We start from the raw sequence: 25,868 nt of genomic DNA, 5'->3' as shown, positions 1-25,868 counted from the left end.
CAGTGGGTAGCACACTAGTTAGGAGTGGACTAGGTAGGCAGCAAGGATAAAATGCTGATCCATGGCCTTAGGGTAAGCAAGTGAGTGTCTTTCCCCTCACACAGTAAGAATGGTGAACGTTGTTACACTGGCTCAGTTGTAAAAAGAGAAGAAAAATACTGACTCCCACATCTTACTGGCAGTGTGACTCATGTTGGCGGGCTTAAGTTGGCAGCTAGCTACCACAGTTCCATACTTTACATCTGTGTTCTGGTAGGAGAGTGGCCCACCATTTATTACCCCCTTCATCATGAAGCAAAGCCTTCCCACAAGGTCAGTTTGAGGAGCAGCTGTCTAGTCTGCACAAAGTCCTGCGTTTGGTCTCTAGCACCACCTCATAAAATCCGGACTGGTGACTACAGCAGTTGAGAGAGTACTGACATGAGACCTTGAAGCACAACTTGTTCCTGGCCAGCCTGGGCTACATGAGAGTGTGTCTCCAAAAATGTATTTATTAATTATTTGCAAAAAAAGAGTAGGCTTTGAAAAAATGGGGTTGGGGCAAGTGAGAGAGCTCAGTGAGCAAAAACATTTTTCCATGAAAGTCCAATAACCCGAGTTTGATCCCCCAGCCCCACGTAAAAGTAGAAGGGGAGAACACATTCTAAAATGTTGCTCTCTGGGCCAGGTGTGGCAGCGCACGCCTTTAATCCCAGCACTTAGGAGGCAGAAGCAGGCAGATCTCTGAGTTCAAGGCCAGCCTGGTCTACAGAGTGAGTTCCAAGACAGCCAGGGTTAGACAGAGAAACCCTGCCTTGAACCACCTACCCCCCTTCCCCCCACCAATCTTTCTCTCTGACTCCCCACCCCCCACACACACCATGGCATATGAAGGTCCCTCATTCACATAATCACACAATAACAATATAAACTTTTCAAGACAGAATTCCTCTATGTAACTTTGGCTATCCTGGTAGGCCAGGCTGTCCTGAAACTCAGAGAATTTGCCTGGCTCTGCCTCCAGAATGCAGGGATTAAAGGCCTGGGTCTCTACTCCCAGCTAATAATATAAACTTTAAACAAAAAACAAACAAACAAACAAACAAAAACCAACTTCCCATGAAGCCCTGAAGCACCTTGTCTTAGGGTTTCTGTTGCTGTGCTCAAACACCATGACCCAAAGCAGCTCGGTGAGGAAGGGTTTATGTCAGCTTACAGTTGTAGTCGATCCATCATAGAGGGAGCTCAGGCCAGAGACTCAAGGCAGGAGCGGAAGCAGAACCCATGGAGGAGTGCTTCTTCCTGGATCCTGGCTTACTCAGGTTGTTGTCTTGTACAGCTCAGAATCACCCACCCAGGCATGGCATGGCTTTCAGTGAGCTGGGCTCACTCCTGTCAATCACTTAGCAAGAAGCTGCCCTGCAGACGATTGCGACAGGTAATCTGGTTGGAGACATTTTCCTAACTGAGGCTCCTCTTCCCAGATAATGCTAACTTGGGTCAAGTGGGCAATGATCAAAATAGAAAACACAACAACACCAACACGAACCCCTGAAGGGCTCCTCTGTGGATCGATGCAGTCATGTAACAATATGATCAATGGAGTCATGTAACAATATGGAGCCAGCCGTAGACAGAAAATACGTGGAGGAAAATATTGTGCCTGGACTGTACACACAGATAGACTTCTTGTTATTATTCATTGATCAATAAAGCGTGACAACCATTTTAGAGCACTGGCACTGCATTATGATGAAATGACGCCCCGTGGGTGCTGAGGAGGGGTCACTGGTTAGCTCTTCCGGCCTTTGTGACAGGCGGTGGCAGGAGAGAAGCAGCTGGAACGAAGGGAGATCCATGCCTGTGCTTTTCTCTTTGCTGGTTTATTTCTCTTCGAACTGGACTCTCCCGGGAGCCACCACTCCTCTTAAGTGACTTGCCCTGCAGAGAATGACTAGCCAGCTCCCAGACCTCTCTCCCAGAGTACTGAGGAGAGTGACAGCCTTCACGTGTAAAAGCGGGCTGGATGGAAGTTAAAGAGTCAGAGACACTTGAGAGGCAGAGGCAGGAGGATCCCTGAGTTTGAGGCCAGTCTCTCCTTGACCCCACCTATAGAGTCCTGGTGGGACGTGAAGGACTTGAGGCCTGTCCAGAAGGGTCGGGTTCTGAGCCTCACTTCCTGTTTCTAAAACACACTGCAATGCCATAGAGCTCTGACAGGGCTGAGGATATTCTCCTACGCACTCAGAGGTGTCCAGTGCTCCACCCTGCCTGGCGCAGCTGCCCATGTGACAGCACTTAGGGGCTTCATGCCAAAACACACTGGCCAAAATGTTTGAAATAGTTGGCCACATGACAGGTGGCCCAGGGATTGACACAGCCAGCAGCAAGTCACTGCTCCTAGGTCAGCCTCAACCCCACTGTTAGATGGGGACAAGCCTAGAAGTAGATGAGGCTCATTCCCCAGTCCTTGCTTCCTCTGTGGTTCCCCTTCTCTGGCTCTGGGGGACACCTCCTCGAGTCTCCTCCTAAGCAGCTTGATGCCTCCCTGAGTCTCCTCAGCTTTGTACAGGACCTTCCATTATCTGTCTGACAATTTTATGACTGCAGCCCCACTGACAAGGCACTGTTCACAGCTGACATAGTCACAAGAAACACACACATACACACACACACACTCCAGACCCTTCTCAACACTCCTAAAGCTTAGTAAGTCTGTGTCCCCTGCCTCAGGGCACAGGAGAAGTGCTGTGGCCCCCTGACAATCAATACCATAGTCTTCCAATACACACGCAGCCTTCTTCAACCTGTGGCCTATGGGTCATAGGCCTCCCAAGATGCAGCTGTACACACTTGTAAATGAATACAGGATACAACACTGTCAACAGTTCGACACCCTGTAGGTACTTCCTTCCTGTGTCTCGGTTCATTGGAATGACTACCGAGGCACCAGGCTGGTGGCAGAGGGTTGAGATGCTAAAGCACAGTGACGGAGATCCTCGTGTGTAACTCACACCTCCCTGGTACAGAATGAGGGTTCCTGATCAGTCACCACCAGCTGCCACTGCACCACCGCATGCCCCCACACCCAAATGGCATGCCTTGGCCATTTGCTGAGACTCCTAGCTGGAAAACTAGGCATAAAACCGAAGCGACCAAGTTTGAGGGTGCCCTGTCTCTGTTGAGACGCTTTTGAGGGTGTCCTGTCTCTGATGGGAATTCTTCCATCTTTCTTCCCTGGCGGGCCCATGTAATCTGAGCCCAGCATTGTACATATCCTGGGAACAGCTGACAATGCAGTGGTCAGACAGCTGGTGGGGCCAGCTAGAGCTGGCAGGGTTAGCTGGGAGGGGAGTGTAGGCTGACACATGACACCCCAACCCACCCCCTCCAACCCCCTCAGACCTGTAGAGCTACTGTCCTACTCGGCACTGGGTAGAACTGAGGCACCATGTACAGGGGACAGGGACCTCAGCTCCTCTTGCTGCTGCTGGCTATCTGCCTGGGTGAAATACTAGGGATTTGAGACCTGGGGTAGGGGGTGTGGAAGGAACAGATCAGGAGTACAAGATTACAGGGGATGGAGGGTCTGGGGGCAGTTATCTGTGCTCTCCCTAACCCTAGCACACACCCCCAGTCTCCACCTTATCCCTCTGTGCCTCCCCCTTTTCTGGAATGAGTCCCCCTGTCTCTTGCAGGGGCCCAGAGCCGCAACCAAGAGGAACGTCTGCTTGCGGATCTGATGCGAAACTACAACCCCCATCTGCGGCCGGCTGAGCGTGACTCAGATGTGGTCAATGTCAGCCTGAAGCTTACCTTAACCAACCTCATCTCTCTGGTGAGCTACAGGAGGCGGGGAATGGCGGGTATCACACAGGACCCCGGACTTGCTGGGATCTAACCCTAGCGCTCAGAACAGCAGCGGGTCCTACAGAGGGGAGGACAGGGCTCCCGAAACCCCTGTGGCTACGAGGTGCGAGGCTGAGAGTCTCCTGGTTCTATCAGTGTCTCGGGGTGGAAGGTATAGCCTAACTCTCTTCTGTACCCCAGAATGAGCGAGAGGAGGCCCTTACAACTAACGTCTGGATAGAAATGGTAAGATGCCATCTGCCGTATAGGTCTGCTTACTGCGATTGCCCCACCCACTCCGCTCAACCTCTTGGGCACTCAACGCTGGACCGCCATGCTCCAGCCTTGGGTAGCCCGGGTCAGAGGCCGGGCAACAGCCTCTTCATCCACAGCAATGGTGCGACTATCGCCTGCGCTGGGACCCGAAAGACTACGAAGGCGTGTGGATATTGAGGGTGCCATCTACCATGCTCTGGCGGCCGGATATTGTGCTGGAGAACAAGTGAGAAGGGGGTTGGGCAGGAGACAAAGGACACCAGGGTGCAGCCGAAGGAAGAAAGTTATAGAAAGAGAAAGAGGAGAGCAGGGTGCTGTAGGGTGCCGGGCTGAGGGTGGGATCTCAAGCACCGACACTGGCCCAGGGTTGTAACATGTTAGCCATCTGGGGAGGGGGTGGCGGTGGCGGCCTTTTCCCATCCCTGTAAGCTGCAGCCAATTTTTACAACTAGAGAAACTATTAGAGGACATCAGGTCAGATATAAAAATGGTTCACTCAGGGTCAGTCACTCCAAAAGAGATTAGTAATGTTAGCTATTTTGCCATTATTGTAGTTATTAATACAGAGAGACACAAAGATTATGAGGTAGTTGTTGGGGTGCAGTCTCCCACCGACCTCTATACTCATCTCAGGTTCAGAGTGGAGATGACCTGAGGGTTGTTGGGGTAGCGCATGGGTGAGATTAAATCCTAGACCATCAGGAGTGTGGCAGGCAGGGGACTGGTACCCTCAGATCCCATCCGTACAAAGCAGAGAGCTGGTCTGGGGCTGTGGGGATCTCTGCCCCCAGCTCTGTACCCTGGCCTATGCACACAGTGTGGACGGTGTCTTCGAGGTGGCCCTCTACTGCAATGTGCTTGTGTCCCCTGACGGCTGTATCTACTGGCTGCCACCTGCCATCTTCCGCTCCTCCTGTTCCATCTCTGTCACCTACTTCCCCTTCGATTGGCAGAACTGCTCCCTCGTCTTCCAGTGAGACTGCTGATGGTGTTGGGGAGGGAGGTGCTCTAGGATGGGTCTGGTCAGAGGTGGGAGACCAGCATTGACGGCTCCTCGAGGCCGGGTGGCCTGGACCCATCACCTGCGCCTATTTAGATGGTGACACCTGAGCCTCCTGCTAGGTCCTCTCACCTATCCTCCATTGCTCCAACTTCCTGCCTGGGTCCCAAGGGGAGACGCTAACGCCTTGAGTATGTGGGTAAGAGCATACAGGTAGAACCATAGGCAGGCAGGCTGTCCTGGAACAGAGAAGCCCGACCAAAGCCAGTATGTGACCTGAGCCAAACCTGGGACCTCTGGGTCTCTGTTTCCTCAGGCATAAGCTGTGAAGGAAAGTCTTGGGAGAAGCTGGCAGGACCCCAAGTGTCCTCTCCTGATAGGCTTGTATATGATCTTTGGTGGCAGTAGGAGAGACAGGGTAGCTCTGAACTCTTTGGACAGGCAGTAGCACTGAGCCCCCAAAGAGCCTGTGTTCCCCTGCATGGCTTGCTGGAGTGTGACACTGCATACATCAGGGCTCAGTTGTCACAGCTGCCGCTAGGCGACCGTATCTGTGGCCCCATGGGCAGGTTCCCCTGCTCACTTACCCTCTTCCGGCTCCGGACCCCCAGGTCCCAGACTTACAGCACCAGTGAGATCAACTTGCAGCTGAGCCAGGAAGAAGGGAAAGTCATTGAGTGGATCTTCATTGACCCCGAGGCTTTCACAGGTAACCCCAGCTGGGAGCCCCGCCCGATCGAGGCCATGCCCTGCCCCCAATATGCTTCAAGGTGAAAACTACAGTGTATCAGAGAATATGGTTTTCAAAAGATCTCAACAGAAATCTAGACATGGTGACACACATGTGTGATCCCAGCCCTCTGGAGGATTGAAATTTTGAGGCTAGCCTAGGCTACACAGTGAGACTGTCTTTAAAGAAAAAGGCAGGAGGGCTGGGAAATGGCTCTATGGGGGTAAAGCACTTACATACATGAAGACCAGAATTGAATCCCCAGAATTCACATAAATGCTGGCTAGAAATGGGAGCCTACCTGTAATCCCAGCACAAGGAAGACAGAAACAATGAATTCCTAGGGCAAGGCTCTAGATGCAGGTGACAGACCCTGCCTCAGCTTAGAAGGTGAAGAGTGTCTAAGGAAGATACTTGATGCTGATTTCTGGCTTCCATGTCTATACATATACATATACACATACACATACACATACACATACACATACACATGCACATACACATACACATACACACACGTGAGTATAAGTATGCATGTATGTGTACATATGCATGCACACATATACCACTGAAAAGGATCCAGCAAAGTTCTGACTCTTCCTATAAAACTTTAATTTTGGGAGGGGGATCAATATTCAATCTCCCACTCCACCTGTGTTCTGTATACTGATGCTTAATGAAGTGCACACTGCCCCTGTGACTTGGTTGTTCAGGCCACACAGTTATGCAGGTCACATCCCCTGTGCTCCCCACAGAGAATGGGGAGTGGGCCATCCGGCACCGTCCAGCCAAAATGCTCCTGGACTCTGTGGCTCCTGCAGAGGAGGCGGGCCACCAGAAGGTGGTGTTCTTCCTGCTCATCCAGCGCAAGCCCCTCTTCTACGTCATCAACATCATCGCCCCCTGTGTGCTCATCTCCTCGGTTGCCATCCTCATCTACTTCCTTCCTGCCAAGGGTACCTGGGCCTGTGGGAGGGCGGCCGCACAGGCTCCCGGGGAGGCCCGGGCAGGCCCTGCTCCTGGCACGGGACACTGCAATCCTAAGACAAGGGCAGTGGGCTCCCTGTAGGATAAGGGGGTCCTGTGTGTGTGTGTGTTTGTGTGTGTGTGTGTGTGTGTAGTGTAGGGGTAGGGTGGGAGTAGGGTGGGAGTGGGGTGTGGGGTTGAGGAATCTGTTCTGAGGGCATCTTGGTCATGGGCAGCGGGCGGCCAGAAGTGCACAGTGGCCATCAACGTGCTCCTGGCCCAGACTGTCTTCCTTTTCCTCGTGGCTAAGAAGGTGCCTGAGACCTCCCAGGCAGTGCCGCTCATCAGCAAGTAAGGCTAGTCCTCGCATCTGCTTCCTACTCCTCGCCATCTTGATCAAGTCCATGGCCTTGCTAAGAGTGTCCTATCAGTGGGTTATGTTCCCCAACACACCCCTTCCCTTCTGAGGCTTTTGACAATGACCTTCCCTCCACCCAGGAACCCAAGGGAAGCAGGGTGGATGACACCTGGGTCTAAGGCCTAAGGGACATTCAGCCTTCTGCTTGCCTGACCCTGGACAGGTACCTGACCTTCCTCATGGTGGTGACCATCCTCATCGTTGTGAACTCTGTGGTCGTGCTCAATGTGTCCTTGCGGTCCCCACACACACACTCCATGGCCCGGGGGGTTCGAAAGGCAAGATACTCCCCTGCCCACTGGGCACCCATCTGTCTTTCCCAATCACTTGTGACTCCCTCCACATGCCTGTCCCTATTCTCAAATTCAGCCGCAAATCTATGCCGAATGTATCTTCAGACCTAAAATAGGCAAATGGTAACACCCGGGCCCAGGACATTAATATTACCTGGCTAACTTATTTACTTTGCATAAAATGCTTAAGTGGGTATTGGTGTTTCACCTCCATTTAACAGATAGGGAAACAGAGACACATAGAGGTTAGGCCGCTTACTCAGTACTAGCCAGTTCTCAAAAAGCAGAAAAGGGAGGATTCCGTCCCAGCTGTCTGTGTACTCTGCAGCCCACCTGCAGTGCTCAGCTGAGACTCATGCTACAAATGTGGATCCCCGAGGTACATCCCAGGTAGTCTAGACTATTCTAGCATGGGGTGAAGGGTAAGAGTCTGTTTGTCTGAAAAAATGCTCTGGTGATCCCGGAGGTCTTGAAAGCTTGGAGCCCAGGTTCTGTGTCCAGGAGAAAACAGTCAAGCCGTGCCAGGACCCAGTTGCTTCCCCTACGGCACTGCCTTGATACCCATCCCCACCCAGGCTTGGCCTGGCTGCCCAAGCACGACCCAGCACAACCACCCCTCTACAGGTGTTCCTGAGGCTCCTGCCCCAGCTGTTACGGATGCATGTGCGCCCACTGGCTCCTGCTGCTGCCCAGGATGCCCGGCTGCGACTCCAGAATGGCTCCTCCTCAGGGTGGCCCATCATGACTCGAGAGGAAGGGGACCTCTGTCTGCCTCGAAGCGAACTCCTCTTTAGGCAAAGGCAGCGCAATGGATTAGTGCAGGCAGTCCTGGAGAAGCTAGGTGAGGCCCAACGGGTCAATCCTGGCCAGTGACTACAGCTAGAAGTGTTCAAGTTGGAGAGAGGGCCCGGGTCTCTGGGAAGAAGTCACAGCCCAATCTGTTCTCCTCCACTGACTTTATTTCCCCATCAGAGAATGGTCCAGACATAAGGCAGAGCCAGGAGTTCTGTGGCAGCCTGAAGCAAGCCTCCCCGGCCATCCAGGCCTGTGTCGATGCCTGTAACCTCATGGCTCGTGCCCGACACCAGCAGAGTCACTTTGACAGTGTAAGCGGGGCAGGGTGGGCAAGTACCCAAGTGTACTGTGGGGACAGGATGGATGGGCTGTTCCCCTCAGGTTCAGTGATGGACAAAGCAGAGGTGGGAAGTGAGAGGTGGAAAGACCAACAGGTCAGAGACCATAAAAGAAGACAGGTGGTACCCAGACCTGAGGTGAGAAGGCTGAGGAGAGAATGGAAGCCAGTGGGGACCTGACAGAGAAAAAGAAAGCCAGGCTAGCTGCTGCCCCTGGTCACACCCTTGCTGCACTCTGTGTTGTTGCCCTCAGGGCAACGAGGAGTGGCTGCTGGTGGGCCGCGTGCTGGACCGCGTCTGTTTCCTAGCCATGCTCTCCCTTTTCATCTGTGGCACTGCTGGCATCTTCCTCACGGCCCACTACAACCGGGTGCCTGACCTGCCATTCCCCGGAGACCCCCGCCCCTACCTGCCTCTGCCAGACTGAGCCCTGGAGTCAGCTATGTGGGTCATGCTGTCTATGGGGCTGTATTCTGTGCTGATCCTGAGTGCGCTCCTGGGGAAGCACCCAAGCGTTCCTCGGAGAAGAGAGAGAAATAAAGAGTCAGAGAGGGACTTCTGGCGATGGGTGCGGTCACATGACTTTGAGCATTTCTGATAAGTCACTCTGAAGCCCTGTCTTAGGGTTTCTATTCCTGCACAAACATCATGACCAAGAAGCAAGTTGGGGAGGAAGGGGTTTATTGAGTTTACACTTCCACATTGCAGTTCATCACCAAAGGAAGTCAGGACTGGAACTCAAGCAGGTCAGGAAGCAGGAGCTGATGCGGAGGCCATGGAGGGTGCTGCTTATTGGCTTGCTTCCCCTGGCTTGCTCAGCTTACTCTCTTATAGAACCCAAGACTACCAGCCCAGAGATGGCACCACCCACAATGTGCCCTCCCTCCTTGATCACTAATTAAGAAAATGCCCCACAGCTGGATCTCATGGAGGTATTTTCTCAACTGAGGCTCCTTTCTCTGTGATAACTATAGCCTGTGTCAAGTTGACCCACAAAACCAGCCGGTACAAGGTACAAGCCCTAAGGACTCTGCTTTTCATGATGTCATTAACTGGGCAAGGTTTTACCCTTTGTGGCCTGAGAACATTTCCTCCTGCCTTTTTGTAAGATTTTATTATTTTTAACTGTATATATGTATGTATGTATGTATGTATGCATGTGCACTGGAGTGGGTTATGTGCACGTGAGTGAGGGTACCTGTTGGAGACCAGCAGTGTGTCAGAATCTTAGAGTTGGAGTTATAGGGGGTTTCGAGAAATAAGACAGTGGGTGCTAGGAACTGAACTAACTCATGTCCTCTATAAAGGCAGCAAGTGCTCTTAACCACTGAGCTATTTTTCCAGCTCCAATATCTTCCCTTTTGTGAATTTTCTCTAGAAGATTGGTAAGAGATGTGGGGAACTCTCTTAAAAGAAGAGAACATGAGCTGAATGTGGTGGAGCACACCCTTAATCCTTGCACTAGGGAGGCAGAGACAAATCGATCTCTGTGAGACTGAGGTCAGTGCACATGGCGAGATCCTATCTCAAAAAAAGATGGGGGGTGGGGGGTGGAGATAGGTCAGTGTTTAGGAACACTGGATACTTTCCCAGGGGATCTGGGTTGGTTTCCAGCACCCAGGTGGCATCTGTTACTCCAGTTGCAGGTGATCCAACACCCTCCTCTGGCTTTGCAAAACACACATGCAGATAGTGCAGACATATGCAGACAGAACACCCATATACACAAAATGAAAATAAGCCTTTTTTTTTTTAAAGTACTAGGAGCTAGGGGTGTGGGATCTATGTATAGAGTCTTGGGTTTTGTGAGGTATAGAGCTTAAAAAAGTGCAACCCATTTTAACCAGCATGTCTCTTCTAGACGCCACGGCACAAATAAGTACCTTCAGCAGTAAGCACTTCCCATTCTGTTGGTGTAATACTTCCTCCACCCCATCTCTCCCCTTTTCCATTGTTAGAAAGTCTTCACATTATGGACAGGCAAGAGGCTCTATTCACCTGATCCACATTTCACATGAGCAAGCTGGGGTCCAGAGTAAGGGGAACTCTCTAGAACACTCCTTTATAGGGTCCAAATTTCCATCTCTGACCCAATCTCAGACACTGTAAGAAAGGCCCCTAGCCCTGCAAATACACCTTTCTTCCTCTCTCTTCTCAAAAGCCAGGGTACCTGCAGGGCTAGGACCAAAGCCACTGGGCTGGGTCTGATAGAAGAGCTCCCTTGCCTCCCTTGGTATAATGTACCAGGAAATAGGATGATTCCCTGAGATCTTCCTGAGAAGAAAAAACATGGCCTTGCTGAGTGACCAGAAGGCAACCATGAGCCAGTCCTGAGACACTTTCCTCACCTGTAAATACAGGCATGAACATCAATTTCTACCTCTCCTCTCTGGTGATTAAAAATAAACGTTTATCGATGGAACATGGTCAGCAGATGGGTCAGGAAAATTCGCAGCTGGTGGCTTTGGAATTACATCACCAGCCAGGGAATTTATTTATTCCTGTGTATGTGATGTGTTTTGGACGGTCCTTAAGGAGTGTGGGGACAATGACTTAAGTTGAGGAAGCAAAGATGAGGGAGTCCATCTCAGGCCTCACCCTGGTTCGATCCCTCCCCCCACCCCCGCTTCCATTTCCCAAGAGCCAGAAATACAAATTTGTTTGAAGTACTCTCTCATCCCCTCCAAATACCAAGAGCAAAGGATCAACTCTCGGAGAGTACCATTTACTAAAGGTTACTGTGCCTGACTTTTCCCCTGGAATCCACGGGGAGGTTAAAGCAGAAGGCCGGCTGCGTAGACAATGCTCAGTGCAAGTGGCCAGACCAAGACATTGGTCGGGACTCGTGCTGTCACCCTTGGGCCACCCGTCAGGGAAAGAGGCCCCGCCCAAGGCCTGAACACTGACGTTCCGCTGAGCGCCTCGCCAACCGGAAGTAGCCGGGCCCTTAGCGATGGGACCCGGCAGAGCGGAAGTCACTCCGTGAGGCAGTGGCGACAGCGGCGGCGAGAGGATGAACAACAAGTTCGACGCGTGAGTGGCGCGTGGCCGCCCCCGGGGCCCCTTCCCCCAACCGTCCCCCGGGACCGCTCCCGCCGGGGCCGGGCGCGCACTCAGCCGAGCCGCTCGCTCCCGGGCCGCCGCGGCCCGAGCCTTCCTGCGTCCGCGGGCCCGACGGGGCCGGGAGAGCGCGGCCGAGGTCGCCGGGACCCCTGAGCCGCTGGACCCCGGCGCGGCACGGGCCGGGGGAGGGGAGGCCGCGCCGCCCGGAAGGAGATTTTCGGACGCCCCGCCCTGGTGGGTGCGGGCTGCCGGCGGCGTGGAGGGGCGGGACCTCAGCGCTTCGGGTGTTTCCGCAGCCTTGCTGCCTTCTCTCTGAACGCGGCTTCCCTCCCGCACTCGCTCTGCGTCCTGGGAAGGTCACCTCTCCCTTCTGAACCTCGGTTTTGTCTTCTGCAAGCGGGGACGGTAACAGAGCCCGTGTCGTAGAGTTGGGCAGCTGCGATGAGGTAATGGGGCAGCCGCGCTGAGTACTGTGGCCTCTGAGTACGGAATGCTTTTCATCTGAGATTCTTCCTGCTTCCTCCCCCCTCGCCCCCACCCCCCACCGCCCACCCCGTTCCTGTCTTTCAACTCCTAGTGGCTGCCCACTCCTGCTTTCTTTCCAAGTACCCACTCTCATCTCCAGTTTCAGCACCGAACAGTTGGGAAGTACAGGGAAGAAATATGTGTTTGGCGGGGGGCATCCCCCTCTTAACGATTAAATCTTTTAGCATTTAAAAGTAATTTTCGTTTTTGTCTAGCAGCACTTAAGTCAGTATTTCACGAGAATTGTATCCTTCAGGAGATTGCAGTGGTCCTCTTCTCTGTAGTTTGTAGTGATCTAGTCTGGCTTCACATTCAAAGACCTACATTTTTAGTTCTAGGCCCACCAGCTGTTTTGACATGCAAAAGTTCTCCAGTCCGAGCTATTGTTCTCACCTCCCTAGTGGTTAGGACTGGAAGGACCAGATCACGCTCCACAATACTTAGAGGTACCGTGTAAAACGCTGAGAGTGAGCTGTGAAGGCAGAGTGAAGCCTCTTATAGGTGGTGAAGCTGCAGTTTTTCAGTACAGTGAGTTCAGGGGTGCAGACTCAGGAAGAACTGGGATGCGGGTCCTAGCAGTCCGGGCAGCTCTGCCTTAGGTTTTCACGGTGGGTTGAGTGAGCTCTGCTTCTTGAGAAAACACCTCATGTCTTCTCCATCTTGCTGCCATCTTGCTGAGCCCGGCAGGATAGTGATCTTTCTGGTCTCCTGTCATAAGCCCTGCAATACCTAACTCCATATCTGCAGCCCTTCCACCCTCCCTCTTCTATTGGAACAAATCAAACTGCATCCCAAGAAGATATTTTTTAGGTCACCTGTCTTGAATAAGGATGGTTTTGTTGGCCACTGTCTTCCTCACTGTTTTGTGGCTATGTGGAGAGGCCATGACCACAGCAACTCATAAACAAGTTTTTATTTTGTTGTGTTTTTGTTTTTTAACAAGGCCACACACCTCCTAATCTTTGTAATCCTTTCAAACAGTTCTGCTCCCCGGCGACTAAGCATTCAAATATAAGAGCCTGTGGTGGTCATTCTTAGTCTAACCACCGCAGCCACCCAGAGGCATCACTGTAGAGATTTTTTCCTAACTTTTTAGGTTCCATTAGGACACCTTCCTACTCACATGTCATTACTTTGTTCTTCTTCCCTGCTCTAGGCTCCCTGAGGTCCCCTCTAGCTGGTCTCCTTCCTTCCTTCCTTCCTTCCTTCCTTTCTTTCTTTCTTTTTTTTTTTTTTTTTTTTGATTTGGTTTTTTCCGAGACAGTGTTTCTCTGTATAGCCCTGACTGCCCTGGAACTCACTCTGTAGACCAGGCTGGCCTCGAACTCAGAAATCCGCCTGCCTCTGCCTCCCAGAGTGCTGGGATTATAGACGTGCGCTATCACTGTCCAGCGCTGTCTCCTTTTGTATAGCTGTTCCCCACTTCAGTGCTTCCTAGTGTACGTGTTATATCCCTCTCTCTTTTCCACTAGCTTCTTCCTAATAACTCTGCAAAAGAGATCTTGGCATGTTTTCTGATGGTTAAGGAAAATAAGGCTTGTCAAGGTTAAGTAACTAGTGCAGGATAGCCTAAAGGGCCAGCTCAGACTCACTCTTCAACTTTGTTCACATGCATCTTTATCAGCATTTTGCCTGGTGGTTTTAATTATAAAGTTATATTTATTTATTTAATTATAAAGTTTAGTTATAAATAACTATGAGCTGTTGTAAGGAGGAGGGTCTTTTATATGAGTACACTGTAGCGGTCTTCAGACACACCAGAAGAGGGCATCAGATCTCATTACAGATGGTTGTGAGCTACCATGTGGTTGCTGGGATTTGAACTCAGGACCTCTGGAAGAGCAGTCAGTGCTCTTAACCAGTGAGCCATCTCTCCAGGCCTACCTGCCTTCAAACTTTGCAGAAAAGGACAAAAATAAAAGCTTGCTTTTATTTGAAATTAGCAATTAAAGATGGAACCCTTATCCTTGCATTTCGGGTTTTGTCATTTCAGATTTTTTTGTCGAAACCGTGCAGTTGGTAGACTGTTGCTCCATATTTGGAGTCTGCACTCTTTATCACGTTTCCCTGGAATTTTCCAGAATCATTCTCAAAGTGCAGTCTCCAGTGAGTGCAGTAGTACGATCTGATGGACCCAGATTAAAGAGGTCCTCTAACCTTCTTTAATATGTGGGCTCTGCCTCTGAGTATAACCAACCAAAGCTGCTAGTAGCTTTAAAGGGTGGTCATTAGACTCACCAAGTGGCAAGGTCTGTTGCCTTTCATGTTATTAACATGTGAAACCCTAAGATGCCCACTCAAGAAGTACAGTCCCAACTATGATAACTTGGTTTTCAAGTCCTGGGGGTGGGGGGTGGGGCAGGCTTGATGTGGTCCCTATGTTTAATGGGTCCCTTTCAGCCTTTAGCTTTTGGCCTATTTTTAAGTGTTTCTAAACCACCTAATTTGATATTTGGAGATCCATCCATTAAACATGTTTGTTTTATGTTCGTGCCTGATGCTAAAGATAACAGTGGAAAACCAGATGAAGCTTCTCCCTGAACAGAATTTGCTTAGTTCAGACAGTGTTGGGAAGTACCTGGACAGGAACTCAGAGAGCTAACCCAAGTGTCACTTACTTAGTCTGAACATGAATTGGCTAGGTTAGTCTGTGTAGTGCTGCTGCTTCAGTGTGGACTGTACCTTTAAGTTGGGAAGAACAGCTTCTGAAAAGCAGGTTGTAAACCCTTTGCCTTAGGTGTCTGTACAGAGAGCAGGTTAAAGCAGGCTAGGTATGGTCTTATATACCCTTAAAATCCCAGGCGGCAGAGGCAGGTGGATGGATCTCTGTGCCAGCCTGGTATACATAGTGAGTTCCAGGACAGCCAGGGCTACATAGAGAGACCCTTTTTCACAAGATGAGAGGGGTAGGGAAAGAGAGAGGGAGGAAGAAATGTTCACTGGTAGAGTCCTTGCCTTCCATGAAGGAGGCGCTGAGTTTTATTACCATCACAGCCAAAACTAAAAGATAAGAGCATAAAGATATAAAATGAAGTCCTTTGAGGTTCCTATTTGCTGGCTCAGAAAGGAGTCTAAGATGGCTTTAGAATGATAATAGCATTGTTTCTTCTCTGCCTTAACTGTTTATGTTTTCTTTTTGTTTCCTAGCAGTGACTGAAAGAAAACCACTAGAAAAGAAATATAGCACTTTTCTTGGTCTGGCAAAAATGGGAAGTCCTAGGTGACTGTCCTTCAACCAAAATCTAAAAAAGTGACCTCAGAGGTTGTAGTAGGGATTAGGAGCTGAAGAAAAAACCAAAGGGCTTGTGTCCCTAGAGGATGCTCTCTACAGAAGAGAGTTGTTTGGGGCTGAAGCAGTAGAAAAATCCATGAGATATTCTCCATCGGATGAAGATCGGCCTTGAGAGTACAACCAGAACAAACATAGATGTTTGTATTATGCAGAGCAGAAGAGGAGAGTTTGCTTTAACCTACACTGGGAGAGAGTAGAGGATGTTTCCAAGAGAAGGTGAATCCTGAAGAGCAGTAAACCAGGAGTGGACGCATGACTCCATGGCAGGAGTGGGCAGGATGGGGAACTGCACTTAGGTGGACAGAGGAGTAGAAGGGGTTTGTTGGGATGAGGCCGGAGGTGTTTGCCAAAACATCTGCAAACAGAATGGCTCTTTTCACCAAGTCGAGGCTTTGTACACCATTTCTCTCTTCAGTTCTTTGAGGACAAGTACTCTGGTAGCCAGTGAACTGCTTGGTAAATGTTGGTAATTTTTAATCCATGGGTCTTGTGTCCAAAGCAGGCTCCATTTTAAAAAGGAAACTAAGCAAGACAAGTTTAACCAGGGGAAGGAAGTTTACTAAGCACTAGCGAAGCCTCTGAGCAGCAGACAGATGGCGGTGTCCGCACACCTCGCTCCACTTGCTCTGCTCATCAGTTCCGTTTCTCTCTGGACTGTCTGACCCTTTTGCTCCGAGTCTTGGTTCTTTCATGGACCCTAAAGCTGGTCCAGCTTCTGAATCCTTGGTCTTTGCTCTCTCGGATGAAATCAATGTAGACAGAGGAAATGGTATTCTGAAGAAAGGTTCCGAGGCATAGGTTACTAGGCAGCCTGGACTGCCCTACGTAGTTGGGTCTTGGCCAGAGTGAGGATGGGAAGGTCTGTATCCCAGGGAATAGTCACATGAGTATCTCCTGCAGTAAGGCGCAGATTGAGCAAATGTACTCTTTGTGCTATCCTGCGTGGTTTTGTCTGCATCTGCTGGGTCTTAGGCGGTTTCATGGTTGACTCTGCTTATGAGACAACACATCCACTCCTTTTGTTTTCATTTAACCTTTATTCTGGGTCATCTTGTTTTGGGTGCCAGTGATGCTGAGATGAGGTATGATACTGCTCTAAAGAAACCCTCTGAGCCGGGCGGTGGTGGCGCACGCCTGTAATCCCAGCACTCTGGGAGGCAGAGGCAGGCAGATTTCTGAGTTCGAGGACAGCCAGGGCTATACAGAGAAACTCTGTCTCGAAAAAAACAAATCCAAAAAAAAAAAAAGAAAAGAAACCCTCTGTCTCGAAGAAGAAACAGGCATGGAGGAATGGATTTTCTTGGGCTGGAAGCGAGGTGTTTACCAGTGGGAAGAGTTGTTGGGGAAGAGAGGAGTATAACTCTGGACAGGATTCTAAAATCTTGTGAAAAGCACTTTATGTTGTATGCTACTCTTGAGGATAGGTGATTAGGAAGTTGGCAGTCGGGCATCTTAAGGACTCAGGTTCAATAACAGATTCACATCTAGAAAGTGTAGAGGACGGGTGGAGAGGAGAGACTGACATCAGACTCACTTAAAGACTGATGCTGAACTAGATGACTGGAGAAGGATACTGACCTAAGGTGTGGAGCAAGGACAGCTAGGAGAGAGGTAGGAAGGAGCGGACGTGGCTATATATACAGATGGGCAGGTTTAATTTTCAGATAGGAGCAGAATTATTTGTCCAGAAATTCTCGATACCAGCATATTTGACAACAACAACAAAAAAAACCTCTTTAACTGCTTTGTTAATGCTGCTGTCAGGTAACTGAAAAACTGTTCATTGGAGTTCATGAGGTAGCTAATTTAATCGTTTTTATTTTATATTCCTGGTTTGCTTCCCCTTTTGCCCTTCTCACAGACACATCTCATAGGCCAGGGGTTCCAGTGACTTGGGGCCACTTAGATGGTAGTTCTGTGACCTTCTGGTTTTGTTAGATAACAAGAATAGTTTAGTCATGGAATGACATGATTTTGCTTTCCCATGTAGCTTAAAAGATGATGACAGTGGAGACCATGATCAGAATGAAGAAAACAGCACACAGAAAGATGGTGAGAAGGAAAAAACAGACCGAGACAAGAGCCAGAGTGGCGGCAAGAGGAAGGTATGTTTGGGGTGAGGGTACAGGTGTAGTGAGCCTTGGTTATCTCATGGAAGCTTTCTAGAGCAGATCCCTCTTTTGGAATCTCTGATTGTTCTTAAGACAAAGTTGAGGGGCTGGAGAGACACAAGAAGACCAAGGACTAGGATGCCACTCCGTGGTCAGTGTAAGACCTTGAGTTCAATTCCTAGCACTGAGGAAAGGGATGGAGAGGGAGGGAGAGGGTAAAAAAGAGGAGGGCATGGGTCACTGGGTGTGACCAAAGCCTGATGTGTGTATAGAAATGTCATAGTGAAATCCTTACTATACATCCATAATTACAAGTTTTAAAAAATGGTAGAATAACTAGAGTTCATTTTGGAAATTATAGCTTCCTTTTGTTGTTTGTTTGTTTTCAAGACAGGGTTTCTCTGTGTAGCCCTGGCTGTCGTAGAACTCACTCTGTAGACCAGGCTGGCCTCGAACTTAGAAATCCACCTGCCTCTGCCTCCCAAGTGCTGGGATTAAAGGCGTGCGCCACCACTGCCCAGCTAGAACTTCCTCTTACTGTGAAGTCTTGCTTTATTGTCCCCTCATATGAGATGGATAAGTCAGGGTTCTCAAATGGGACTTGCTTTAAAGGATACTCAGTAGTTTAAATTCTACACAGTCCTGTTTTAGACTTTTCAGTCAGCAGTAGCACACATTGAGAGTGGCTTGGGATACAGAGAATTTAAGAATGAAAGATAAGTAGATCAAGTTTCTCAGAATTACAGCACTATTTGATAATCTGAATACCTGCCAAATAGGCATTTTCTGCATGGTTACCGGTATGATGTCACAAAGGTGTCAGGTGGTGGTGGCATAGTGGCATACACCTTTTATCCCAGCACTGAGGAGGCAGGCAGGCAGATCTCTGAATTTGAGGCCAGTCTGGTCTACAGAGTGAGTTCCAGGCCAGCTAGGAGTACACAGAGAAGCCCCGTCTAGAGAAACAAAAGAAGGGACTTATGCTCCTTGAGCACTGACATTGTGACAGGCAAGCACTTGGTGCGTCAAGTCATTTGTTCTTCTCAGTGACCCTTTGAGGTGCTTGTTATTTCCTCCATGTCGCAGACAGCTGCTGGGGCATAAGCAGGTTAAGCAACTGCCCGTCTTGAGTAGTGGATGTTACAGAGGTGGTGCTGGAGTGGGCATATGTTGAGATAATGAATGCCTATGGTGTTAGGAGAAAGGCAGAAAGTTGTGCCTTTAGCACAACAGCAATTTAGAATCAACTAACCAGTAAAGAATGTTCTGTGATAGCAGACTTCTGCACATTGCAAATAATTGAAATTATGATATTCTTTTCACTTGTGGAGATGGTTTAAAAAAAATACACTTAAAAACAAACAAAAAACAAACAGTGTCTGGTTGTGTAGCCCTGATTAGCCAGGAACTCAGTCTGAAAACTGACAGTTGCCTGCCTCTGCCCAATGCTGGAATTAAAGATTGTGTCACCACATCTAGTAGGAGTGGTACTGTAAAATGTGTATTAGGAATCAAGAAATGGCATTTCAGGCACAAGCCTGATGATTGAGTTCAGTCTTTGGATCCCACAGTGAGAAGGGAAGAACCAATCAATCTTGAATGTTCTCCTCTGACCTCCACACACACTGTAGCATCCATGTTCTCACATGCTGTCTATCATCATCATGCATGATAGTAACAAGCATAATTTAAAATAGGTGCTGAAGAAGTGACTTAGTAGTGGCGAGCACTTGCTATTCTTACAGAGGACCAAAGTTTGGTCCTCAGCACCCATGCCAGATAGCTCACAAGCCCTCTTCTGGCCTCTGCAAACACCTACATATGCACACGTGCATGTATACACGCACATACATACAAAGTATATAAGTGTGAATATAATATAAATAATGCAATAAAATGGCCTTTCAGCATTGTGACCAATGAACTAAAAGTTTGCTGTGAGCTAATATACCTTCTGTACTTCCCAGGCTGTTGTTCCTGGACCAGCAGAACATCCCCTGCAGTACAACTACACCTTCTGGTACTCTAGGAGAACTCCTGGCCGTCCCACCAGTTCACAGAGTTATGAACAGAACATCAAACAGATTGGCACCTTTGCCTCTGTGAGTACTTGGTTGTTTGCTGAAATATTCCTTGGTAGGTGCTCCTACCTGCATTTCTAGAGCTGTTTATCTACTTTTCTAGCATCCTGTTAAACATTCTAGTTTCCTTATTTGGCTAAGGAGTGTCGTGTTTGTTTAGTTCATAGGTTAATTGTTAGACATCCGTAGGTAACATGTAGGTAATTTAAGCGTGGGAATGGTAGCTTTGATCAGAAAAGCATAATCAGTTTTCTGACAGTGGGTCTTGCTGTGTAACCCCAGGCTGGTCTGCATCTTGCCACATCCTGTCTTAAGTGCTGGGATTATGGATGTGAGCTAACACAAAAGCCATCACAATTTTGATTGTCTGCTGTATGAGAATGTTAGGCTAATTTCCAAGTACAGTTGCAGCCTCTGTCAGGAACAACTGGTTAAACATTAGGATCAGAGAAGGAACTGGGAAAGATGTTTCAGGGTTCTGTTGATTTACATTGTTTTCCTTGTGACAGTAAGAGGTTTGCCATCAGCACCCTGAGCAGTCACTGGACGGGTGATGGAGTCTGCTGTCATAACTCCTGGCATTAGGAAATGGCCTGTGGTGGAAGCAGGGGGATCTCTGAGTTTAAGGCTTGCAGGTCTACAGAGCAAGTTCCATGACAATCAGAGCTACACGAAGAAACCCTGTCTTGTTAAAAAACCTTAAGAAAGGAAAAAAATAGAAAGAAGGAAGGGAGGAAGGGCCTGTGATGCTAAATCCCTCCCAGAGAGATAATGAGAACATGAAACCTTTTTCAAATCCAAAGCTGTAGTTCCAGTGTTGTGTTTTGTTTTTTAAAGTTTCTTTTCTTCTTTTCCTTTCCTCCCCTCCCTCCCCCTCCTTCCTTCCCTGTTTAGAAGTCATTGTGTAGACTAGGCTGGCCTTGAACTTCTGCCCATCTAAAGGTTTATTTTTTACTTTTGTTTGTGTTTGTGTATAATATGCGCACATGCTTGTGGGCACCTCAGAGACCAGAAGAGAGTATTGGGTTCCCTAGAGCTGGAGTTATAGGTGGTTATGAGCCTTCTGTTGTGGGTACTGGGAATCAAACTCCAGACATCTGGAAGCACAGCAAATGCTCCTGACCATTGAGTCATCTCCTTGGCCCCCACAGATGTCTTTTCAAAGGTTCCACTGTAAGCCACAAGTACTGTTTCCCCGACTTGGGGTAGAGGCCCAGAGAGGACCTCTAAAGCCATTGCAGCTCCTGTTCTCATCAAGAAAGGGCCTCCAGGATCCACCAGCACAGAGCCAAGGACCAGCCCAGATTGTGGTAGTGTTTGCTTTGAGACAAGGGCTTGCTAGATCTCAGCCTGGCTCTGAATTTGTGATTCTTTTGCTTCAGCTTCCTGGAGCCACAAGCCACATTTCCCAGCACTAGAATACTGCTCTTGCAGAGGACCATAGTTCAGTTCCCAGTTCCCAGGGAATCTATTATCTTCTGGCCTTGTGGGCATATGTACATGTACATAGACACAGATACATAATTAAAAATAAATCTTTAAAATAATAAGACATCTTTCTAAGTTTAATAGTTGTTTCTTTTCCCTATTTATGTAGTGTGTGTGTGTGTGTGTGTGTGTGTGCAGGCGTGCAGAGGCCAGAAGAGAATATTAAATCCCCTGATGATGTAATTACAGGCAGATCTGAGCCACCCAATATGAGTGCTGGGAACTGAACTGAGGTCCTCTGAGAAGAGCAGCAAGTCTTTTCAACCCCTAAGCCATCTGGATTTCCAGCCTCTGGGGTTTTTGTTGTTTGTTGTTTTTGTTTTTGATGCAGGGTCTCACTATGTAACTCCATCAGAGTGATCCATGTCCCCTAGATCCTGATTATTGGTGACATAAGTGTATAAACACATTTAAAAGAAAACTATAAATCTAGTTTTCTTAAGTTTAAGATAAATAAAGAAGAGACATACATAATCTTTCCAGTTGAGAGGAGGGGTAGAAACTCTAGTCCTAGTTCAGCTTAGGCTTTAGTGTGCCTAAACAAAAAGAAAAAAAAATAGATTTGGCAGTATATGCAGGTGGGCCTGTGTTTTTTTTTTGTTTTGTTTTGTTTTTGTTTTTGTTTGTTTGTTTGTTTTTTTGAGATAGGGTCTCTCAGCCAGGGTTAACCTCCGCCTGCCTCTGCCAAAGTGCGCCACCACCGCCCTGTAGGCCTTGTGTTTCCTGACATACCTCAATATGAAAGGTTTTCAGTGCGGAGAGCTGGTGGTGTTGCTGCATGATGGGAGGCAGTAGGTACTTAGTGTGGCCTCCTGTGCCGCCTCAGAGCTGCTGACGAAGGCCAGCAGTTTTCACCAACTTTTTTATAGATTTCAAATATTTTATCTATATTAGTGTTTGACTGAATGTATATCTGCACCACGTGAGTCCAGTGTGCAGTCTGAAGAGGGTTTTGGATCCCTGGGAACTGTCAGTCACAGAGTTGTGAACTGCCAGGGGAATGCTAGGAAATGAATCGGGTCTTCTGGACAGTAAACCAGAGTACTTGACCCTGAGCCAGCTCTCCAGCCCCGACCCCTATCCTTGTATTGAAAGTGTTATGTGTTGTGTTTTTTTTTTAAAGATTTATTATAAGTACACTGTAGCTGTCTTCAGACACTCCATAAGAGGGCGTCCAATCTCATTATGGATAGTTGTGAGCCACCATGTGGTTGCTGGGATTTGAACTCAGGACCTTTGCAAGAGCAGTCAGTGCTCTTAACCGCTGAGCCATCTCTCCAGCCCCCATCTGTTGTGTTTTTGTTTTGTTTTGTTTTGTTTTTCTTTAAACCATACTAACCAAGCATGGTAATGCATGCTTATAACCTTAGCACCGGGGAGGTGGAGGCAGGAGGTAGGTCAGTTCAAGACCGGCCTGGGCTACAAGAGACCTTGTCTTAAACCAGATAAAAAATCTATGTGATGGTCTTCTTTCTACCCTGTTCCAAATGAAAATGTGTCCCCCAAAGAAGGTACTTGAGTCAAGGTGTCTCCATGTTTCTGTTCTCAGTAATATGGCTTTGTGTGCACACAAAAGAGAAATAAAGTCCTTGTACTCTTGGCTCTTCTTTCTACAGGTGGAGCAGTTCTGGAAGTTTTACAGCCACATGGTACGTCCTGGGGACCTGACAGGCCACAGTGACTTTCATCTCTTCAAAGAAGGGATTAAACCTATGTGGGAGGTAAGGACTGGCATCTCTAGCTGCTTTTGGAGCGGACTCATTTTTCTTTATTTATGTTAACTTTTAATTTTAAGTTCTGCTAAGGTTAAAAGACTTTTGAAGTTTTTTCTCAAAGCTGTAACACTATTTGGTAAATCTTGGGATCCTGCACCTCTAGGAAAACACATTGATGCAATTATACGTGTTCATGGCTTATGGCTTTGAAGATGGTCCTCTCTTAGTTACTGTTGTATTGCTGTAAGAGACACCATGACCAAGACAAGGATTATGAGAGAAAGCATTTAATTGGGGCTTGCTTTAGTCCGATGTCATCATGTCGGGGAGCATAATGACATGCCGGCAGATGTGGTGCTGAGAAAGCAGATGAGTACCCTGATTCACAGGCAGAGAGAGAACGAGACTCTGGGCTTTTCCACCTCATAATCTACCCCCAGTGGCACACTTGCCCTAGCAAGACCATACCTCTTAATCCCTCCAATTCTTTCAAATAGTGCTACTCTCTGATGACTGTGAATTCAAATATATGAGCCTATAGGCGCCGTTCTTATTCAAACCATCATAGGTACTAACATTCAAATGGTGCTATTATAGCAGTGTAAGCTTTTTTTAAATGTCCTTGTTTCTTAGAACAAGTCTGTGTGCATATGTATGTGCAGTGCATTTGCTTAGTAGATGAGGATTAAAGTGGCAAGAAAAAACTTAAGAACCAGAGGCTCCGGGCGAGCTCTGTGATCTCTTTGAAGAGCTTGGCTTCACTCTGTGGCAACACTTCTACTCCAGGGCCAGAGCAGTTTTCTAAGGAAAAAAATAAATGTTCTAGAAAACGTGAAACATCTTCCCTTCCTCTGGCTCAGTGAGACATGTTCCCCCAGTGCCCTTAGCATCCTTCTCTTGTTTTACCTATTGTGTGTTTCCCTGTGACAGCCCCAGTGCTCCTCTGGGGTGTGACAGCCCCAGTGCTCCTCTGGGGTTTCTGCCATATGCTTTCCCCGTCTTGTGTGCACGGTCACAGCAGTACTCATTAGGCTGCCATGTCTCTACTCCATTGTGCCTGTGTTAAGATCTGAGCTTTCTGTCTGTGTACTTGGTGACAATCAGATTTTAGCAAAAAGTGATTATGGTCTGTGTTTGAAATATACCATTTCACTCTGATTCCTGAAATAGTTCAGATAAAAGTGGATTCTTTTTTTTTTTTTTTTTTTTTTTTTTCTTTTTTTTTTTTGTCCGAGACAGGGTTTCTCTGTGTAGCCCTGGCTGTCCTGGAACTCACTCTGTAGACCAGGCTGGCCTCGAACTCAGAAATCCGCCTGCCTCTGCCTCCCAGAGTGCTGGGATTACAGGCGTGCGCCACCACCGCCCGGCTGTGGATTCTTTTTAAAAGATCTATTTAATCTATTTAGTCCTTTTTTAAAAATTATTTAAATCAAGGATGCCTGCCTTTTTTTTTTTTGTTCCCCATTTCTTCTCTCCTTAACATTGAAATAATGTCAAATTGGAAAATGGCCAGACTTCACTGTCTTCAAAGGTAGTGTTTGGTATTCAGAGATGACATTGTGAACTAGTAGTTTAACCTTGATGCTTTCTGTCTTTTATAGGATGATGCAAATAAAAATGGGGGCAAGTGGATCATTCGACTCCGGAAGGGCTTAGCCTCCCGCTGCTGGGAGAATCTCATCCTGGCCATGCTGGGGGAGCAGTTCATGGTTGGGGAGGAGATCTGCGGGGCTGTGGTCTCTGTCCGCTTTCAGGTAAGTCAGCCCAGGCCAGCATTTTCTTGTGTTGTCGCTGTTCTCATTGCTGCTTCTGGTTGGTTTGATAATTTCATTCTGTTCCTCCCTTAGGAGGACATTATTTCTATTTGGAATAAGACTGCCAGTGACCAAGCAACCACAGCCCGAATCCGGGATACTCTCCGGCGCGTGCTTAACCTACCTCCCAACACCATTATGGAGTACAAAACTCACACCGACAGCATCAAGTACGTGTTGGGGGGTTTGGGGGGGGCAGGTCCCTGAGCTTAGCAGAAGTAGCTCCTTAGTTGGGCCCAGAAGGATAGAGTCATACATGACACTGACTGGTGGCATAGGGACATACCAGCCCCCTCCTGGGCTTTGGCCACTTGCTGAAGTTCTTGTTAGTGAAGGCTCTAAGGACCTACTGTGAAGTGCTGTGCAGCAAAGGGCCCTTCTGCAGAAACCCAGTTTTCCTGCCTGGGCTGGCTTCTTTTCTACAGGCTGTCTTGTCTTTCTTATGCTAACCACTATTTTAAAATGAAAGACAAAGATCTTTCAGAAGTTTCTCTTGGCTGTTTTAAAAGATAATTATTGAACAATAAAATCCTCTTCCCTGCCCACCCTGACCCCACCTTTGCATGTCTATTTAACCTGTTAGCTTTAGTCTGTTTTCTTTGTCTTGGGAGATTGTCTTCTTCTCTGGAATGGTAACTCTACTTTGTATACGTAGAACTGGAGTCCAGATGAAGTACTATAGATTGTGAGAGAGGAGAAGGGAGGGCAGAGTCACAGGAAAGGGAAGCTTTGTATCCCACTGGAGACAGTGAGTGCTCTCCATGTGGAGAATCACTGGTGAGGGCTTCTCCTTCAGTGACAGAGATGAGCTCAGGGAGTGGCTTCCAGATTGTCTCAAAGGTGGAAGGAAAGCCAGCCACCAGGAGTCAGGTCTCTTTGTTTATTGTCTCCTATGGCCCTGAGCCAGTATATGTCTCTACAACTCAAGTCTCTCCAGCTGAAAGATGGGAGTGCAGAGATAAGTAGGAAGGTGTGGTTAGGCTGCTTAGTCTTTGAAACTGAAGGTCCTCAGAGCAAGAATGCTTTCACAGGACCAAGTGTCATTGCTCTCATTAGTACAGTGTCATCATCGTGCATTCCTATTCAAATCAGGCAGTGGTTGTCATCAGCAGGCAGACTCTGAGACTTTCCCACG

The 25,868-nt window shown here is 48.3% G+C and overlaps 2 protein-coding genes across 7 annotated transcripts in view; both read left to right on the top strand.

Annotated features, from left to right (window-relative positions):
- The first annotated feature begins 3,430 nt into the window (after positions 1–3,430).
- On the top strand, positions 3,431–9,071 carry Chrng (cholinergic receptor nicotinic gamma subunit). 2 transcript variants are annotated; one of them, XM_052193363.1, is made up of 12 exons: positions 3,431–3,485; positions 3,678–3,817; positions 4,030–4,074; positions 4,221–4,330; positions 4,922–5,077; positions 5,716–5,813; positions 6,590–6,790; positions 7,037–7,151; positions 7,382–7,496; positions 8,136–8,352; positions 8,484–8,617; positions 8,898–9,071. In XM_052193363.1, exons 1-12 carry the CDS (start codon positions 3,431–3,433, stop codon positions 9,069–9,071), a joined length of 1,560 nt encoding a protein of 519 aa, XP_052049323.1. The 2 variants fall into 2 exon arrangements, with proteins under 2 accessions (XP_052049323.1, XP_052049325.1); XM_052193365.1 differs by lacking the exon at positions 4,922–5,077.
- Positions 9,072–11,564: 2,493 nt separating this feature from the next.
- The window catches only part of Eif4e2 (eukaryotic translation initiation factor 4E family member 2), a 29,183-nt gene continuing 14,879 nt past the window's right edge, over positions 11,565–25,868 (top strand). For 2 of the 5 annotated variants that reach the window (XM_052192307.1, XM_052192309.1), the window contains exons 1-6: positions 11,565–11,677; positions 17,515–17,629; positions 19,603–19,737; positions 22,821–22,925; positions 24,521–24,673; positions 24,767–24,903. In XM_052192307.1, coding sequence (XP_052048267.1) covers positions 11,658–11,677; positions 17,515–17,629; positions 19,603–19,737; positions 22,821–22,925; positions 24,521–24,673; positions 24,767–24,903 — 665 coding nt within the window. In that variant the 5' untranslated portion in view covers positions 11,565–11,657. The other 3 variants (XM_052192310.1, XM_052192306.1, XM_052192308.1) reach the window with 2 other exon arrangements.

The sequence above is a fragment of the Apodemus sylvaticus genome, chromosome 9 (assembly GCF_947179515.1).
Source record: "Apodemus sylvaticus chromosome 9, mApoSyl1.1, whole genome shotgun sequence".
Taxonomy (NCBI): Eukaryota; Metazoa; Chordata; class Mammalia; order Rodentia; family Muridae; genus Apodemus; species Apodemus sylvaticus.
The sequence above is the reverse complement of the archived record's forward strand: the minus strand, read 5'-3'. Positions and strand labels throughout refer to the sequence as shown.

Coding starts and splice junctions, on each gene's coding strand:
- Chrng (XM_052193363.1), top strand. CDS start 3,431: ATGTACAGGGGACAGGGACCTCAGCTCCTCTTGCTGCTGCTGGCTATC. Junction 7,152..7,381: donor GCAGTGCCGCTCATCAGCAA/GTAAGGCTAGTC, acceptor GACCCTGGACAG/GTACCTGACCTTCCTCATGG. Junction 7,497..8,135: donor TGGCCCGGGGGGTTCGAAAG/GCAAGATACTCC, acceptor ACCCCTCTACAG/GTGTTCCTGAGGCTCCTGCC.